At 38.5% G+C, this 20,061-nt stretch overlaps 1 protein-coding gene across 2 annotated transcripts in view; it reads left to right on the top strand.

The window, feature by feature from the left end:
• The window catches only part of LOC103176524 (collagen alpha-1(III) chain), a 47,436-nt gene extending 27,575 nt beyond the window's left edge, over positions 1-19,861 (top strand). For both annotated transcript variants that reach the window (XM_042336148.1, XM_007890130.2), the window contains exons 21-51: positions 1,583-1,636; positions 1,737-1,835; positions 1,950-2,003; positions 3,449-3,547; positions 3,782-3,835; positions 4,188-4,241; positions 4,842-4,895; positions 5,107-5,160; positions 5,481-5,525; positions 5,613-5,711; positions 5,790-5,897; positions 6,252-6,305; positions 6,399-6,452; positions 6,837-6,890; positions 7,327-7,380; positions 8,803-8,910; positions 9,464-9,517; positions 10,131-10,184; positions 10,844-11,005; positions 11,346-11,453; positions 12,477-12,584; positions 12,877-12,930; positions 13,377-13,484; positions 14,219-14,272; positions 14,372-14,479; positions 14,966-15,019; positions 16,141-16,248; positions 16,345-16,633; positions 17,310-17,500; positions 18,174-18,416; positions 18,771-19,861. In XM_042336148.1, coding sequence (XP_042192082.1) covers positions 1,583-1,636; positions 1,737-1,835; positions 1,950-2,003; positions 3,449-3,547; positions 3,782-3,835; positions 4,188-4,241; positions 4,842-4,895; positions 5,107-5,160; positions 5,481-5,525; positions 5,613-5,711; positions 5,790-5,897; positions 6,252-6,305; positions 6,399-6,452; positions 6,837-6,890; positions 7,327-7,380; positions 8,803-8,910; positions 9,464-9,517; positions 10,131-10,184; positions 10,844-11,005; positions 11,346-11,453; positions 12,477-12,584; positions 12,877-12,930; positions 13,377-13,484; positions 14,219-14,272; positions 14,372-14,479; positions 14,966-15,019; positions 16,141-16,248; positions 16,345-16,633; positions 17,310-17,500; positions 18,174-18,416; positions 18,771-18,917 — 2,940 coding nt within the window. In that variant the 3' untranslated portion in view covers positions 18,918-19,861. The remainder of the gene's footprint in view (positions 1-1,582; positions 1,637-1,736; positions 1,836-1,949; positions 2,004-3,448; positions 3,548-3,781; positions 3,836-4,187; positions 4,242-4,841; positions 4,896-5,106; positions 5,161-5,480; positions 5,526-5,612; positions 5,712-5,789; positions 5,898-6,251; positions 6,306-6,398; positions 6,453-6,836; positions 6,891-7,326; positions 7,381-8,802; positions 8,911-9,463; positions 9,518-10,130; positions 10,185-10,843; positions 11,006-11,345; positions 11,454-12,476; positions 12,585-12,876; positions 12,931-13,376; positions 13,485-14,218; positions 14,273-14,371; positions 14,480-14,965; positions 15,020-16,140; positions 16,249-16,344; positions 16,634-17,309; positions 17,501-18,173; positions 18,417-18,770) is intronic.
• Positions 19,862-20,061: the final 200 nt, after the last annotated feature.

The following is a 20,061-nucleotide window of genomic DNA, read 5'->3' as shown; positions in this document are numbered from 1 at the left end:
AAGGGTTCTGGTTGAAAGAATTTGGCAAACTTTTCTTCTTCCATTTGTTTGCAAACTCACGCACAATGGTTTAAATAATGTAATTTGCATACCTTCAAAATCAAATGAAAGAAATTAAGTTAAATGTTTACACTTCTCTTCAAATATAAAGGGCTTGCAAGCACTTTATTCATGAAGCCAGAGTGCCTCTAAGCATCCCATTATCCAGAAAAATGTATGGCATTTCTCAATAAAACACTGTGTTGATCAAAGCAGAAAATCTGCCTGGCAAATAACAATTCATAGAAGATCACCTGGAACTCAAGAGCGGTGACGCAATGGATATGTAGAACAACCCCTTAGCAATTTAAGTCCTTCATACAAACAAAGAGGATATGTTAACCTGCTTGAGAACAATGTTAGAAGCGTAAAGTGCAGGCTGAAATGAACAAATTCTCAACCAGATGCAATGATTTCTGTGGTAATGAAATTGCGGAATGTGTGGGGTGGGAGCTGGTACCATTTTCTGGGAAGGGAAGATGGTAGGGTTGTACAGGACACATCTGGAAATGGATAAATATGTTGCAATATCTGCTTGATTGCCTTTGTGGTTCAGCAGCTATTGATTTAATACTTTCCCCCAGAAAATAAAGTAATTGGGATGAAGCCAGTAACAGGAATAACTTTTTGTTGTGGAAGGAGCAGCTTAATGACCCAGTGCTCTTTCTTCATTCCCTGACTTTGCCTCTTAAAGTTTGTGTACTGAAAGCAATCACGCTGACTTGCTGAAACTCTATATTATGAATATAATTACATGCATGCACTGAATGAAACCCGGGTCCTTGATTCATTTTAACAGTTTAATAAATTATGAAAGATGCACTTTTTGTGTAAAAACGTTGCCCACCCATAGAATGCATATGGATCAATATAAAATTCTTTTGAAACATTTAATGCATGAAATTGTATAATTTGTATCATGCTGTTTCGATTCTGGTTATTGATCACCTGAAGGCAGATCCAGTGGTGTCCAATTCAGTGTCTAATTTTTTGGACCAATAATGTTGCATTTCACCAGGATAAGCCTATAGTCCATTGTTCAGATGGATGTTCTAACTCTACCTTTCTATGAGAAGGGAAGATAACATCCATTGGATTCCTGTAGCTCACTGGTTAGAGCACTCGCCTCGCAAGCGAGAGGACCCGAGTTCGATTCCCGGGGTGAAACCTTAGGCAAGTTTATTTACTCCACATGCTTCTGTTCACCTAGCAGTAAGTAGGAACCCGGTTGTTTTGATTGGCATTTTGCATTTCCGGGGTGATAATTCTTTTTAAAAAAATTGGCCACTCAATCCACGACTGTTTATGGGACACTGCTGTGCGCAATTGGCTGCCGCATTTCGCCCACAAAATATACCATCAATTCGCTTGACAGTAAATTCTGTGAAGCACTTTGAGACGTCTCGAAGACATGATAAGGCGTTATACCAAATGCAAGGATTATATATTTATTGACATAAAATGTCAGATTGTAATCACAGTTATATCAACAGCATTGCATAATATTGTAATTGTCCTCTGATCTTCTGTTCTCCTGTTTTAGGGATCACCTGGGATGAATGGAATTCCAGGTCCCGGTGGACTTCCTGGTGAAAAGGTTGGAAGATCTTTTTTTGTCTTCAATTAATCTTGTTGAAATACTGTTAATTTTCAGCACTATCTACTGTCTGATGGTAATCCAATTGCATTCTTGATAGGGTCCTGCTGGAAGCATTGGATTACCCGGTCCTTCTGGTCCTAAAGGTAGCTCTGGTGATTCAGGACGCCCTGGAGATCCTGGCATCCCTGGGCAAAGAGTAAGAAAATCTTCACATCTAAAAGTTTTAACACGTTTAAAACATTGGAAGCCCTCATTTGTACTAACATTGGTTAAGAGTGTTTAATTCTCCCCGACCCTGTTTTTATTCTAGGGAATACAAGGAAGTCCAGGACACGCAGGAAAAGGTGGTCTACCTGGACCACAGGTAATTTCCAACAGACCTTCTGTGGATGTATTCTGGTAGTGTGACAAATGGATTCATATTTGCCTTTCTGTTGGTTGGTGTTTTGGAGTTTTAAACTACCGTTTTCATTCATTGCTTTTTACAAACCAAGTAATAGTTTTCTTACTTGAGAATAGTTGCACTCAAACATAAGGAGCACTGGACTCCACTAGCATTGAATGAAATTCTTCGAAATTAGTTGTTTGTGGACTTGTGTAGCTCAGTGCTTAGAGCACTTGCTTCGCAAGCGAGAGATCTGGGTTCGATTCCTGGCAGGTCAAAACCTTGGTCAAGTTTCCTTACTCCACATGCCTGATAATAATCCCTCAAGAAAAAAAGAAAAAATTGGTCACTTCAATCCAAGACTGTTTGCAGGACAACAACAACAACAAGATTTCATTTATAGAGCGCCTTTCACGTTGGGAGGATATTGCTGAGCGCACTTGCTTGCCGCGTTTTGCCCACAAATGTACAGTCAATTCACTTTGCAGTATATTCTATGAAACGCTTTGAAACGTCTAGAAGACGTGAAAAGCGCTATATCAAATTCAAGGAATATTATTGTTATTATTATTGTTTGGTGATGTGTCACCAATATACTACTGAAGCAAAGTTACTTCAGTCTCAACAGTCAAGTGCCAGAAAAACAAAGCTAGTGTACACTTCCTGCTCTATATTGTAGTCCATTTATGCCATTGAACATGCGATTTCTATCCTGGCTAAAAATAGAACTGCAATGTAAAATTTGTTTTATAATGTGCAGGACCCATTGTTACTTCAAGAAAACCAAAGCAATTTGTAAGCGCATTTTTTAGATTGTATGTTCAAATCGCATCACATGTTTAAATACAATTCAGCTGTTTAATACGTTATTATTGTTAGAATGCTGCACTGCAGAAATAAATGAAGCATCAACTCTTGGATTCTTAGTCACTGATATTGCTGAATTTGTTTTGGGAAACTTTTGCTTTAGTCCATATTCCCTCTTATAATAATCCTTGCATTTGATATAGCGCTTTTCACGTCTTCTCGACGTCTCAAAGCGCTTCACAGAATAGACTGTAAAGTGAATTGACTGTATATTTGTGGGAAAAACGCGGCAGCAATTGCGCACAGCAGTGTCCCACAAATAGTTGTGAATTGAAAATGACCAATTTATTATTGTTTTGTTATGTTATCAAGCACTCCTCCGAGCCTGCCATGCATGTTTAACGTTTAGTTAGTTGCAAGACAACACTTCTACTAGAGCCATTTACCTTCCGCACATAGGTTACATGTATGAAAATCCTGTCTGAATTGTATTGAAGTGTTGCAATATGTTACATACAAGAAGAATTTTACGTTTTGTGTGGAGAGAAAAAAGCAGTAGGAGTCTGGGGGATAAAGAGATTATTATCCTTGTCAAATCATCTTGCTTTTATTACCAGGGTCTATCTGGTGAGAGGGGTGGTCCAGGTCCTGATGGTAGACCAGGTTCAAGAGGACAACCAGGGGTGATGGGGTTTCCTGGCCCAAGGGGTGGTGATGTAAGTACACTTCAACCATGTTTCTAAATTCCTGTGAAATGTGGGTAATTCCATTCACTCTAATCTTGGGAGATTTCCTGAAATTTCCCCCCAAAAGATTGTGTTTATCATTTTCTGGTTGTAATCTTTAGCATCCTTCACAATCAATTGAGCAACAAACAAGCAAAGCCTGATGAAATTACTTTTGAACACAGTGCGAGCAATATTTAAATCGAAACTCTTCTTTCACTCAAGGGTCAATCTGGCAAGAATGGTGAGAGAGGTCCTCAGGGATCAGCTGGTGTCCGAGTAAGTACATATTTTATTAATGGCTAAAGACAAGATGTGATTGCGGAATATTAAATGCAAAGTTGCTTTTTAATATTTAATATTTTTTGCTCAATTTTCTTCCATCTTTAATATGAGAAATAAATCTATCTTGTGAATAATTTTCCAGGGGTAATAAGCTCTTCAATTTTTATAATAATAATAATTTGGTCACTTAATCCACGACTGTTTGTGGTACATGGCTGTATAAATGGGCAATTCGCTTTGCAGTATATTTTGTGAAGCACTTTGAGACGTCTTCAAGATGTGATAAGGTGCTATATCAAATGTAAGGATCATTATTATTAATATTAAAAGTAAACTGTATCAACAGGGTCTACCAGGCAAAAGTGGTGATATTGGTCTTCCTGGTCCCAGCGGACTTTCGGTGAGTACAGCATTAATTTCTCAAAATGTTTGCCTTTAAAACAAAATGTTTTATGTATTTTTAAAGTATAAATTATGCTTGTATCTCCATCCTAATAAAAGTGTACATTTTAGAATGTTATACTGTAAATAAATTAAGAAAATATCTAGTTTCCTTAATAAGCAATCATGTTAGAATTCCTATTGACCTCATTGCAGAAATACTTTGTATTTGAGCTGAGTTCCTGTGGGTTGGTGTGGCATACGTGCAGTTATTATAAAGAATTTCCAATTACATGACTTGGGTACCTGTAATTTGGACACTAATATCATTTGTTCTTTCCCTTTATGCTCTTCCCTATCGTATGTTGCAAAGGGAATCATTTCCATTTCCTCGACTGATATATAACAATGGGGAAATCTTATTTCCATAAGTTTAACAATGACATTCATTTAAACGACAGTCAACAAGAAGATGCCGTATTCTTAATTTCTGATCGGGAGATGCTTTATAGAGTCTTTAAACTTGTCACATATTAGATAAACTCCTACGTGTACAGCAATACAAAGTATGACTTGGATTAAAACACAGTGATTATGATATAATATCTTTTTTCCCGAGGGACCGACTGGTGAACGAGGAGAGCCAGGGGCTCCAGGTTCTCCAGGATTCCAGGTACATCTAGTTTGGTTGACTTAGTATAAAGGCCCTAATGATTGACTCAGTAATTGTTTACATATTGTTAGAGCATTAACAAACGGTTGCTAGCTAGATTTCATGTTACAGGAATGGCTAGCAATAACAACCAGAATTAAAGTGGATTCTATTAAAGATTTGCTTCAGTGATTGTGGACTTGACTGCAACTTTTCTTTCTTTGGTTGTTAGGGTCTAACTGGTACTTCAGGTCCTCCTGGTGAAAACGGCAAGCCTGGGGATCCAGTAAGTCAACATTCACGAGTTTTAAACAAACCATAGATGAAAGATAGTTGAGTAAATTGCTTTTGCTTTTATGTTTGGACATTGTTTTCAAAGTTACTGATTGATGTTGTCTGAGATACTGCTCTTGGATGAAACCTATGGGTTTACTTGTCACTATCTGCATTCTTCCAAGGAAACAGTGATAAGCTGCAAAAGGAACATTGTGTTAGTCACGACTACCATTTAAAGTTACTGTGCATTTACGTTAATAAAACGGGGTTTCAGAACTGTGTTCATTTTTCCAGACTGGACTTACCTCTGCTGTTTTTCCTTTATAACAGGGTCCCTCTGGTACAAATGGTCTCCCGGGTCCATCAGGTTCCAAAGTAAGTCCAAATCCTTTTGTATTTGGTAAACAAATCAATGTCATTTGAAGAGATTGCATGACTTAGTTCTCAAACTTTGAACCGCAGGGTGAGGCTGGCAATTCAGGTGAACGTGGAGTCCAGGGTCTTCCAGGACCTTCAGGATTACGAGGTTTTCCTGGTTCTAGTGGACCAGCAGGATCCAAGGTACGTTATCCTTCAAGAAATCTTTGATCATGCAAACATTGAGTGATTCTGTATCACATTGCTATTTCTCTTCATCAGGGTCCCATTGGGCCTGCAGGTCCTCCAGGTTCAATAGGAGCTTCAGGATTGCAAGGTATGCCAGGTGAAAGGGGAGGTCCAGGTGACCAAGGTGTTAAAGGTGAAAAAGTAAGTGTGCTTTTCATTTAGCTTCTATTGAGTATACAGTGTTCTGCGCTAAACTAAAGGCAAAATACTGCAGATGCTGGAAATCTGAAATAAAAACAGAAATCGCTGGGAACACGCAGCAGGTCAGGCAGCATCTATGGAGAGAGGAAATTAATGTTGTAGGTCGATAACCTTTCAGCAGAACTGGGAGAAAGTTATCAACCTGAAACATTAACTCATTTTCCTCTCTCCATAGATGCTGCCTGACCTGCTGCGTGTTCCCAGCGACTTCTGTTTTTACTTTAGTGTTCTGCGCTATTGTGTTGAAAAGGTCTTTAACTATGTTTCTCACAAAGATCTTTTCACTCTTGACAGGGAGAACTTGGTACTAGAGGTCCTGATGGCATGCCTGGCAAAGATGGTAGTAGAGTAAGCACGCTGTAAAATAACTATCTATTGGTTACATTTATTTACCTGTATGATTTACGACTCAAATATTTATCGTTTCCTCTTCTCACCTAGGGTTCCCAAGGTCCTACCGGTTTACCAGGACAACATGGATCCATAGGACAAAGAGTAACTTTTTGTTTCATATGTTGATATTATTTTTCTCGAGTAAACATCAGTTGCCATTTACCGCCTGTAAATTGAATACAGTTGAAAAAATATATAGAGTTTTAATGGCAGGTTAAAATAAGGCACCTAAGGAATAGCAAACACAATGAATCCTGTATGCTGGTTGTATCTATTGATCTGCACTGAAGACACATTTACTTTAATTGGGGGATCAATTGGTGTTCATATACCGTTCTTTGGAACAAAAGCTGTGAAATATTTGTTACTGATTTTGTTCTTCGATCTATCGAAGATCAAATCAGATATATACATGTTGGCGACAGTCTCATTTTTTAAACTATAACTTTTTAATTTTTTCTTGCTCTCGTTTCCTTCCCTGCCCAGGGTGAGCCTGGCTCTGCTGGTGGTCCTGGCCCTGTTGGTGCTCGTGGCAGTCCTGTGAGTACAGCTTGCTTGGGAGTAAACTGAATGAATGTTGAAAATAATCAGCAGTGAATATTGAATGTTATCTTGAATGTTATCCTTTTTGAAACAGTATCTAACCTTAGTTCAGGCGGAGTTCCACGCCTAAAATAAAAAGGTCTTCCAACTACAGTGAGAGAGTGGGATTAAGAAATGAATGGAATTAAGAAAGGTTACTCAACTATTCTTAGCGTGAGAATTTAACCATTCTGATTTTTATGGTGGGAAATGTAACACAAATGCTCAAGAGTAAATGACAACATGATTAACTTTCAATACTGTTAATGTTTCCATTGGTGTTTGTCTTCCCCCATTGATTAAGCACATATGAACACCATGCTGTTTGTAACATTTTATTCTTAAAGATTACACAGCATAATCTTTAAGAATACGTTCAATTGTTTATTTCTAGGGTGAACGAGGAGAACCTGGTTCCAAAGGACCTAGTGGATTTCCTGGGACTCCAGTGAGTATCGCCTGCTTTGCTTTAATTTGTTTAAGATAATGAAAGGGTGTGAGGAATTAATCATGGAAAAGCCCTTTCTGCTACTAGAGAATTCAAGAAATTCAATGCAAAAGAGTATGGATTCAAGATTGTGACTAGAAGTAAAATGAGAACTTCTTCTCCCAGAAGGTTGTCAGGGCATAGATTGATTTGTCGCCACTGACTACCAGAGCAGAGGGCATTGGAGCATTCAAAAGGAAATGTACAATGCAGTGGAAAGGTATTCACATACCTGGGGAAAGAGCAAGGAATTGGGATTGGGATCAATGTCTTTTTGGAGGAACAAAAGCCTAAACACAAAAATGGGCTAAATAGCATCCCATCTGCCCATTCAGGTGGATGTTAAAGATCCCATAGCACTATTCAAAAAGAGAAGGGAGTTTCTCTCTCCTGATTTCCTGATCAACAATCCCCCAAATAAAATTGGTGGCTCGCTCCACTGCTGTCAGTGGAACATTGCTGTGGGCAACTGGCTGCCACATTTCATCCACAAAATAGCCAGTCAATCCACTTTATATTATATCCCCTGAAGCACGTTGAGATGTCTCAATGACGTGATAAGGCAATATATCAAATGCAAGGATTATTTATTGTAATATAACTCGATCCAAATCAAGGGTGTGTTAGTAGCTTCTTTATTTGTCAATTCAAACCTTCAGTAATCCATGACTCTGAACCACACACGTCGTCCCACTCCCAGTATCCGTTTGTACTTCCTGCAGGTGATTGATTAATTTGTGAAAATGCTATTCAGTTTGTGAAATTGTGAGACATTGTAAAAGTCCATCTTTTTCACACCTTCATTTTGGTTGGACGTTTTTGGTCCCATAAAATAAACTGTTTGAAAAAGTAGAAAAAGCAGATCATGATAAAAAGCCATGATCTTGTGTTTTTTTTACCTGACTTTTACTGTGATCATCACACTGATTTATTCATAGCAAAGCTCTTCATTGCTGCTTGTTAAGTTAGCACATTTGAAATAAAATTACATTGAATATCTCAATTTACTGCTGGTAGGTGATCAGTTAAGCTTCTATGTATTAGTGTTATAATATGCAGTGCTCATTATCAGGTACTAAATGTACGCAATTGCCATCAGCAGTGCTTCAAGACTCTTTAATCTACAAGGCTTAAATCATCTTGATTATTATTTTCTATTTTAAGCCTTTTAAAACCTGATGAAAGGAAAAAAATCAATTAACAGTAGTTGGTTGCACATCATCGGGACAATTGATCTGCTTATAATTTAGCTTAGAAAGATTAGTTAAAATAAAATACATATAGTGATAACATCAATAAATTATACAGCAGTGATCTTTTGTCTTGATAAGAAAGCAATGTTGATGTTATTTGCATAACTAATACAATTTTTTGTCAACCCAGGGTCTTGATGGGCAGGCTGGCCCAAAAGGCTCAATTGGGAATTCTGGTCCAAAAGGTAATTCCGGCTCTCAAGGACTTCCTGGCCCCAGCGGGTCTCCTGGTCAAATGGTAAGCCAATATTCCCAGAAATAGCTGATGGAAAATAACTTGTATCCAACAGGAACTAAACATGAATTCAGTCATTATGATGATGATGCACACTGAAGAGAACCAGTCCAATTATCTGCACTGAACAGAATCCACTCCACTGGGTAAAAGCAAGCAGTGAGGCTAATTGATCATCATGCAAAATATAAATTGGTTACAAGGCTACCTAAAGTATTCTTCTTAAACTGTCACTGTGGTACTGTACCGTGCCAGCCCTTCTCTCTCTGCCACTCTCTCTCCCCCCAACTCTCCCTCTCAAAATCTTTTCTTTCAGAGAGTGAAAGAAAGAGAAATGGAATTATCTCTTTGTCTTTGTTCGCTCTCTCTCCTTCTCCCTCTCTGACTTTCTCTTTCTGCCTCTCTTTCTCAGACTCACTTTTTATCTCTACCTGTTGAATTGTTGAATTGCCATGTGGATAAGTAGCATCTACTGTATAACAAAAGGTTAAGTTTTCAAGAAAAATGGATTGTTATCACCGGTGATCTCTGTTAACTTCCAAATTCATTTCTCTAGGGTCTTCCTGGATCAGCGGGTCCAAAAGGCAGCCGTGGCTCCTCGGGTGCTCCTGTGAGTATTGATATTATCACTATCTTCCGTTGCTCATGACAATCTGCTCTCAGGTCATCAAAACTTCCTGAAACAATTCCTAATAGCTTCTATAAGGTACTCCAGGACACTACCCTACATGAAGGGCGCTATATAAATTCAAGTTGTTGTTCTATAACAGATCTTACCAATCCTGTTTCAGAGGACATTGTTCAAAAGAGAAGGGAATTTGTCTTGGTGTTCCAGCCAATAGTCCTCCAGATCCAATTGATCATTCACTTCATGGTTGTCCGTGGGATATTGCTGTGAGAAAATTCACTCCTGTGTTTGCCTACAAATACAGTCATTACAGTTTACAATAAAATCCAATGAATTGCTTTGAGACAACATGCTATACACTAAAATCCTGGCTAGCTAGACCAACATGGGGGTGGACACCTGGAGTTTCTGCCCACAGAAATTTAAAGAAAACTATTTTTAATTTCAGGCAGATTCAAATTCCAGGTATCGGAGGTTAATGTCCATTAAGCCAGGGGTTTAACGTATGTTCAGGCACTGTATCATTTCATGTTACGGCACTATATTCAACGTAAGGATTTTTTATGTAGAAAATGAAGATAAATTTCTTCTTCAGGGCGCTGGTGGTTTTCCTGGTTCACCTGGTAGAATTGGACCTCCTGGCATATCAGTAAGTAAGAACTTACATACTTACATGTATGTCCACCCAAGGAAAACACTTACCTGGTTCATTATCCTTTATAAATGTATTCTTGTAGCATTGTTCAGCTCTTATTGTTCTGCAAGGTTCACATATATCTTCTTCCTTGTCTATATTTTGCAATCCTAACAATTAACCGACTGCCATCTTCTGAGCAGTTCTAAGCCAATTTGCGAATATGTTTCAAAATAAACTCAAATCGATTAGCTCATTTATAGCATTGCACTTCATAGAGATCTCTCTAAGGGACTAATATAATTTTTAGTTTATTCTTATTTGAGATCAAATGTTATCTAATATAGTGTGCACCCGGAGATAAGCATTGTTTCAATGCTTATACTGATCCTATTTTGTAAACAGATGTCCTCGATAAATAGAATTTGTTCACATGCATTATTTTATGTTGATTGTTATAAATGACGGTGTCTAACACAGAGGTTGGATATAACTCAAGGGTGAACCATGTTGAAGTACATAGAGTTGTTGCCTTTAATTATGTAATTAACCATCAATGAAAAGGATTACATAATAAAGGTGTTTGAACGTGGTTAGCCGTTGGCTGTTGGTCCAACCCCATTGAAAATGATATCCTTTACACTGTCCGCCATTCATTGTTGTTTTTTGAATAGGGTTCCACAGGATCACCTGGACCTCCAGGCATATCTGGCAAAATTGGTCTTCCTGGTTCAAGTGGCAAAACTGGCAAGGATGGTAGTCCTGGGTCACAGGGTATCAAAGGTGTGCCTGGTGATCCTGGTGAAAGAGGTGCCCCTGGTAAAGATGGGCTTGTGGTAAGTAAAGTAAAGTTATGTGAAGCATGTGTGTTTTTAAAAAAACAATCACTACATGGCTGTTTGTGAGACAACTCGCCTAACGCGCTCACCTACAAAATACACAGCCACTTCTCTTCACAATAAGTTCTGTGAAACACTTTGACACACCCACCTGATGTGAAAGGTGCTACATCAACTGTATTATGATTACATGATGTTGATGATTATTATTCAGTGTTGGTGGTCAAAGCTCACATACATGCTTTGTTTTAGTCATATACTTCCCTTGAACCACTGGACAGATTTTACTTGCCAGTATTAATATTTAAGTAACTTATTTTCCAAATTGTATTGAAAGGGTCCTTCTGGCATGGTTGGTCCATTGGGGCTGATTGGATCAAGAGGTATGCCAGGAACAAGAGGTGTAATGGGACTCCAAGGTAGTCCAGGGCTGCAAGGTTTACAGGTAAATGGTTTTAATTATTTAACAAAAAGTCTTTCATTATGATATTTATTATGTCACTAAATTTCTATCATGAACCTGTCTTAGAGTATCGTCTATGTATCATCAATGTGTCAGTACCTCCAAAAATGCACCATTTTGTTCATTACCAATGTGTTAACTGTGTTTGTGTGTTTGAACTGAACCTTGTACATTCAAGAGCAAGTCCCAAATAGGATGAATTACACCTTCAATTTCCAATTATGTCTCAGTCAAACTTCAACAGCTTATAAGATAGTTTTCTTCTCTGTAGCCTATTACCTTTTCTAGACATACTAATTATTAATAATAGATCTTACTTGAACTCTTATCTGCAATGTGGTTTGCAGTATTTTGATAATTGAAGTTGCTGTCTCTTTCATATCTGTTTTCCTGATATTTTCTCATGGGTGAAAGAGGCAATCTAACTTCTAATGGCCCCCGTGTGAATGGTTTTGAAATGATTCGGTTCCTTAGAATCCTAATGTCTCATTTTCCAGTGCGCTGCTTTTACTTATATTCTACAACATTTCTAGGCCTTAGACAACATGATTACAAAAGTCCTCATAACTTAACCCTAGCTTAACTTGTCACTACCACTTAAGTCATCATGCCGCATTTATTTATGTATTTAAACATGCGCCTAATGTGCTCCTTCAGATAACTCATCACTAAGTCCTTTTCCTTTGGAGTGACGCGTTATCAAGAGTTTACTATAGTTCATTCAGTTTCAATACTTTTCTTGTCTTGGAGGGTTTGCAATGTTTTTTCAACACAAAGAGTTCCAGTAGAAAAAATTGTTTTGCTTTGCACGAAAAACGTACAGTGAAACAGAAGAGTAATTATTTGCTGAGCGCAATTGGCTGCCACGTTTCGCCCACGATACAGTCATTTCACTTTATAGTGTATTCTATGAAGCGCTTTAAGATGTCTCAAAGATATGATATGGCACTATATCAAATTCAAGGATTATTATTATTTAAGTCCATGCAATGATGTGTTATTCAGGGCGAACCTGGCAAACTAGGTAGTCCCGGTAGTCCTGGTGAACGAGGATCTACTGGCCCAATCGGACTCCCTGGTATTAGCGGTCCCCCTGGTGGGAGTGGAAGAGATGTAAGTGGATTGAATCTTCTTTGACTCCCATTTAAACTGTGAATGAGAGAACTCATTGATGCACGTCAATATTCTGCAGATCAATATCAGTACTTTCAGCATGACAATTCAGAACTGGTAGTCCTATATATCTCAGTGTTCATTGACCCAGTCAACTTTGCAGCTAAGTCAAAATATTCCTGTATGTTCCTTACCTATAAATACGCAGTCACTAGACTTTACACAAGACTCTATGAAATTGCTATATGAAATATAAGGTTAATTTATTTATTTTTCTTTACTGTTTCTTTAGGGTAACTCTGGTGCTGATGGTGTTCCTGGGCGTGATGGAGGTCCAGGCCCTAAGGTAAGAACCAAATAGTGTTTTGATTAAATGTAAAAATTTAGCATCTAAATTTACCATCAATCCTACCGATCTGGCCGCTCCTTTTGCTCAGTGATCACTATCCTGCTTCATGATCCTGGCCTATCTGCCCCACCATTGGCAGGTGGATTTTCAGCCATTCTGCCCCGACTCTCTGGAACTCCATCCTGGCATCCCTCTGCCTCCCTCCCTCCATCATCTCATTCAAGGCTTGACTCAAGACCTACTTCTTTGACTACGCTTTCAGTCAGATTTCCCTGACCCACCCCCTTTTAGTTCCCACCTCCAGCTTGGGTGCCTAGCCAGCTTTGTCAAGCATTTTGAGATGCCCTCCTCACATGAAAGGCGCTATATAATTGCACATTATATTGTACAATAATTTATATTGCTTCTTTTCTGATCCATTTTTGATTTTATTTATTGGGCAGGGTAATCGAGGTGAGCCTGGCACTTCAGGTCACCAAGGTGCTCCAGGTATGCCTGGTCCCCCAGGTCAGACTGGCCAAGCTGGCAAACAAGGCAACAAAGGGGAATCGGTAAGTCTGCGAACTGCATTGTTACTCTTGGGATCACAAATTCCACCTGAGTCTAGCTTTTAATCGATTGCTATTTTTAATTTACTTAACGGATTAATCACAAATGTAAACAGAAAGATTTATTATATTTGTTTCGCGCACAAAATACACAATCAATCCACTTTATAATATATTCTGTGAAGCGCTTTGAGACATCTCACTGACATGATAGGGCATTGATAATAATGATAATCCTTGATGATAATGCAAGGATTATTATTATTGTTTTCTAAGCATTTCAAGCATTCACTATTTGGCAGATTTGTAGATACCACCCTGATTTTGAAACCCTTCGTAAAAAGTATACAAAATTCAGATTGAATTCAACAATTTTACAAATTCTGCATGAAAAAATCTAGATCCAGGTGGAATTTTACCCCCCCGACCCACTCCATGATGTGTACTGTTGTAATAAATCTTATAGCTGAGTAAGGTCTTATCTTTGTGATCATTTTGCACTTTGATCTGGAATTGCTTTGAAAGCCATCCTCTGTGAATGGAGTTCAATGGTTCAATTTAGATGGAGCGCATTGCATAATCAGAGTGTGCCTCCAGTCCTTAAGAAAGTGCAAACATTGATATGACGGACGTAAAATCGATAAAATTGCTCTGTACTGGTTAAATTTACGGAAAATTGTTGTTTTAGGAATATACTTTAAAGATTTATATGTTCTTAACTTCTTTTTTCTTCCCAGGGTAATTCAGGCTCGGATGGTCGTCCGGGTTCACCTGGGCCTTCAGGACATCCAGTGAGTTGATGGTTTACTTTGGAACATCAAATTCTGATTAAACATTAAACATATGATGCTTTTGCAACTACTGTGACATAACGTTTGATTCACTTTTAGGGATCTCAAGGTCATCCAGGACCAAAGGGTGAAAGAGGGCAGCCTGGGGGAATGGGCATCAAAGGTCACCGTGGAATTCCTGGTGGACCAGGTCTACCAGGGCCACCTGTGAGTACTTTTTACCTTGAAATAGAAATCAGGAGAAAAACAGGATAAAGAAAAGAGATACTCTGAGAATAATATAACAAAATGCTCCTAAACTGAAACTGTGCTTATGCACACGAATGCCTCAGGCGAAAACGAATTGATTTTATTTACCAAAAGGCCGTAAAACGTTCCATGCGGGTAACTTCAGAAGCTCAGATCCAGTCGATGCTCAGTTATTCGGTTTGTTCTCCTGAAAGAGAGACAGCCGTGTGGAACATTCTGAAGGATAGCATGTCTGGAGAGTGAAAATCAAGATTGGAGTCTGCAAAGTTGGAGAATAAAAATGTTAAGGGTGCAGTGGGGTAGTGATCTGATCTAAGAGTAACCTATTTTGACCAGCCTACGTTTGTTTTTCAAGTCTACTTCCTTAAAACAAAGACTTAGTTTCCTTTATCAATACGTGTCATCTGTAGTATTGTTTCATGAGAATCTTTCTTTTCTCTCCAGGGTTCCTTTGGTGAATTAGGTCAACCTGGAAATCCTGGATCTCAAGGTGCCAGAGTGAGTCTAATGATCACATTTGCAAGACTGCCTATCAACTTTTCAAGTGATTATTTTCAATGTTATTAAGCAGAAGCCACTTACTAAGGACAACTTTTTATAACTTTCAATAATTTCATTCAAATTATTTGAATACAATGCAAGCAATGTTTTCATTTGCATGCATAAAATTAAGAATCAATCCTGAACTCCAAAAATCCCTGACAATTTACATCTAAATATACTCCCTCTTAATTCTCCGATTTAATTCAATGATACTCAACTAACAGTTCTTGTTCTTGATTCTAGTCTCACATGAATTTGAGGGAAATTGGAATCAGCAGACTTTGGTTCAAAACATACACCAGAAATGTATGCAGAAACCTTATTAATGAAATTCCGCAATATTATTTTGTGACAAAATGACTTATGAGGACTTAGTTGAAGCACTCATCTCAATGTGCTGAGTTCAAATGGATTTGGATTTCTAAAGAGGCGGAGGAAGAAAAAAGTAAGCAGAATGCAGACAGAGCTGCATGAATAAAACTCTCTGTCATATACCATACTCCTCTTCTGCTATTGAATTCAATACAAAGGTTATCAGTTTGTATTTGCCTCCCGAGTTTGATAGATTTGAATCAATTCAAGTAAAACTGTCTGCACAATCGGAACATGATTCATCCCAAGCTTGCCTTCATTGAGAATTTTCTTTGTTCAATTGGCTATTTGTTAAATACGCGGTGAGACTCTTGACAGACAGGGTGTTCTCAAACAAACAGTAATTCCTCAGTAAAAACAACATTGAGGACTGGTTGAGCCTGTTTCTATTGCCACATATTACTTTATGTAACTCTATATGATAGATAATGGAATCTATATCGGAAATCCTGTTGTCTCGCATGAAACCATAACTGAAAACCACATACATTAACTTGATCAATCCAAACACTGACATTCTCAAAATTGGACACAAGCTAAATCCAACATTGAAAAAAACATTTCGAAACAATCGAATGAAGGATATTGGTAGACAGAGGATGTAAATGTATGTTTCGCTACATATCTTTTTTTCTTATTCTTTCATCTTTTAAATCACAGTGTGGATCAAATATATAATTTAATCCATTATATTTTCTTCTCAGGGTCCTTCAGGTAAAACTGGTCCTCCTGGTAAAGATGGCATCAGCGGGTATCCTGGCGCCATGGGTCCTCCCGGTCCCAGGGGTACACGAGGTGAATCTGGCACTCCTGTAAGTAAACAATTCACCCAAATCCTGCTCCTGTGTTGAGTTGAAACGAACAAGAAATTATACATTTTATACGGGAACATTGTTTGAATTTAACAGGGGCCTCATGGTGAAAAAGGTATCCCTGGTTTCCCTGGGTCACCTGGTCCTCCTGGGCCCTGCTGTGGAGCGGCAATAAGTGGAGTGCCTTCTGGCGAGAAGGGTGTGCCATATGGGTATTACAACGACCAGCCCGGAGATGCCAAGAAGCAACAGGATGCAGAGGTAATAGCGACCCTGAAATCACTAAACGGACGGATAGATGCCATGGTGAGCCCTGACGGATCACAGAAGAATCCAGCCCGAAGTTGCCGTGACCTAAAATCCTGCCACCCGGAATTTAACAGTGGTAAGGAAGCTGTGTTTTATGTTTGAGGACAAGATTGCCATTTTCTTCGCTTTGGGTTCAGTACTCTGGTTTGCGTTCACCACAGCTTTCAACACAGGTTAAATCCATGTACATTTTATCATGAGTATTTTTAAAATGCTTGATCGTGCTTAGTAAGTTGCATTACATTCTTTCGGCCAGTGTGAATTCTGGGGGCTATGAGAGTAAATATCTCACAACTCCAAACCCAAAAATCCTGCATCTTTTCTTTGCATTGAACTTCCAATTGCCAAGTCAAACTCCTACATGTCCTGAACTGTTTTGGAAGGAACTCCACAAGGGTATCTATACAATGGTTATTGTAGTGCAAAGTTCACTAGATTAGGTCGGTTGAAGAAGGCTCTTCATCCCATCTGATCTGCTTTACCTTAATTTCATTTCAAGTTATCATAATTTATAAGTGTTTATTTTTTAATCAGTTATATTGAACAAAAGGTTGCTCAAAGTGAGATCACTGTGAGGTAGTTAGAAAAACTGTCAAAGTAAGTTACTTTGTTGAGTAAATTATTCCTTAAGTTGTTTACACTGAAATGTGAACGTATTGTTATTATTGATCCGCAGATTGGACCTTAGATTTACAGGGGTATTTGAAACTTTGGTTTGTAATTTGATGTAAAATGTCACTTTGTCTTCACAGGAGAGTACTGGATTGATCCCAACCAAGGCTGTAAATTGGACGCCATCAAGGTGCACTGCAACATGGAGACTGGGGAGACCTGCATGCACCCTAACCCTGCGAACATCCCACGTAAGAGCTGGTGGTCAAACAGAGGCAGCCATGAGATGAAGCATGTGTGGTTTGGAGAGTCTATGGATGGCGGCTTTCATGTGAGTGTCATTAGATCACTTTCATAATAAAATACAACAGAATTGGTTTAATTGTCTGGCTTTAAAGCAGGATCTATTTTAATTTGAGAAGAGATTGATTCACTAATATTTGAATTCCTAAAGCAGATTTCATAAAAGTTGAAATTCACATTTCTAAGTCAACCATTGAAGATGGTTTACCAAGCGCCTTGGTATGTCCTCCCGTCGTGAAAGGCGCTACACAGATGTAATTTTGTATATTATTGTATGTATGTAATATCCATCTCTTCAAGCAGTTGCAGAGAACATGACTGCTCCTATTTTGCACTTGTGTTAATTCCACAACAACAACTTGGATTTATATACGCCCTCCACGCTGGACGGCGTCTCAGAGCGCTTTACAGTAATGGATCCCGGGACCGAGCCAAGGGGAGGGGGGGGAAGGTGACCAAAGGCACGGTCGAAAAAAAATGGTCTTCAGCAGAGATCCAAAAATGGGAAGGGAGGGAGCGAAATGAAGGGAGTGAGGAATAATCCTTGTTGTTGTTGTGTTAATTCACACATCACAGGTCAGAATTGTCTGTTTGTAGAATATTGCACTTCTAGGAGAAACACTAAGCAATGTACTTGACATCTATAAACCTCTTTTCATTGCAATTGAACACATTCAGAGACTATTTCTCTGTCTTCACAGTTCAGCTATGGTGACCAGGGCGTGGATGAAGACGTTGCTGAAATCCAAATGGGATTCCTTCGTCTGCTTTCCGTTCGAGGTTCCCAGAATATAACATACCACTGTAAGAATAGCATTGCATACCTGGATGCTGAAGCTGGAAATGTCAAGAAGGCTTTAAGGCTGATGAGCTGGTCTGATTCTGAACTCAAGGCTGAAGGAAACAGCAAATTGAAGTATGGGATCCTTGAAGATGGATGCAGTGTAAGTTGCACAAATCTGATCCATTGATGGAAAAAATAATATATAATAATAATCCTTGCTTTTGATATAGTCGTCAGTGTTTAAAAGTGCTTCGCAGGATATACTCTAAAGTGCAGTGATTGTGTATTTTGTAGCCTATTTGCCTACGCAATCTCTCTCAACCAGCTGTGGAGGGAATGACAAAATGTCAATTTGAAGTAGAATATTATTTCTTGTATAAAAGAATAAGATTGAAGTTATTTTAGTTTTGCACTATATTATAAATTGCCACATGATCAACACTATCCAACCAGCTAACATGATGAGTTCAAGAACTTAACTAACAAAATAACTTTTTGTCTTGTCTCCTCGCAGAAGCACAGTGGAGAGTGGGGCAAGACAGTCATTGAGTTTAGAACACGGAAGACTATTCATTTGCCTCTTGTGGACATTGCTCCCATGGATATCGGTGCTGAGGACCAGGAATTTGGCATTGACATTGGCCCTGTCTGCTTCTTGTAATATTTAGGATTATTTCAATGCAATTGTTTCCCGTTCTACTAAAAAAAAACGGACACTGAACTCATCCATCTCTTTACTGCATCTATCTACATGCATATGTTTTGATACCCCCATCAAGACTGAATTAACCTGCAATCATTATTTATAGTTTTTAATTAAGACAATAAATTGTGAGAAATATCAAAATGGAAGAGCTGCAGCAAGAGAATTCTGCCAAACATAAGGATACAAGTGAGCATTTGCACACGGTGCTTAGCGCTGGGTTAAATCAGCAAAGATTCCTTTACCCAGCACAACTTGATGAAAGTCATAACCTGATGGAGCTTCCCCAGTTTCAACTACCTCATAATGGACAGAAACTGCAATAGGTTTTAATGCTCCCAGGAGGATCCATGCACTACACTGGGAAGCTGAGTATGCACAGGGTTACAACAACAACTTGCACTTATATAGCTCCCTCCACACAGGGCAGCGTCTCCGAGTGCTTGAATACAGATCATACAAGGATGATTCAACCACAGGTGTAAGTTTGTAGGTAGTTATCACTGATGCTCCTAGGTGACTAAACTGAAGCAAATGTTAAAATATCCTGAAGTTCACTGTTACTCACTGGTGTTCCCTTCTGTTTTTTATTTTTATTGAATTGGTGCTATTAAAGGAACAGATATTCTAAAGTTGGTCAAAAAAACTTTTTGATCAATTCCTTGTTTAAGTATATTCACTTACTGATCAGTATTGTCACCATTTTACCAGCTTTCCACACATCAACCATTTTCTATATTATTGTCAATAATAATCAAGTGGATAAAGGAAAGGTTTCAACTTATTTTTTTACTGATACTAACCTCAATCTATAGAGGAAAGGCCAAACTTTTTTATTCTATCATGCTATTGTACACGTTTGGTTGTCATAAAAGGAACAAATAAAATTTTATTGAAAAATCTTATTTTGCATCTGTCATCTTTTCCCTCACCAGGCTCCCTTCAGCTCCCACTCCCAGTTTGTGTGTCCAGCCAGCAGTGTCAAGCGCTTTGGGATGTCCTCTCAATGTGAAAGGCGCTGTAGTAAATCTAATAAATGTAAATTGTATTACTTTGGCTTCACCATTGTACATTAGCACTTCAGTTATGTGATGACCATTCT

This window comes from Callorhinchus milii, unplaced genomic scaffold (assembly GCF_018977255.1).
Source record: "Callorhinchus milii isolate IMCB2004 unplaced genomic scaffold, IMCB_Cmil_1.0 Scaffold6, whole genome shotgun sequence".
NCBI lineage: Eukaryota > Metazoa > Chordata > Chondrichthyes > Chimaeriformes > Callorhinchidae > Callorhinchus > Callorhinchus milii.
This window is presented reverse-complemented; position numbering and strand designations above follow the sequence as displayed.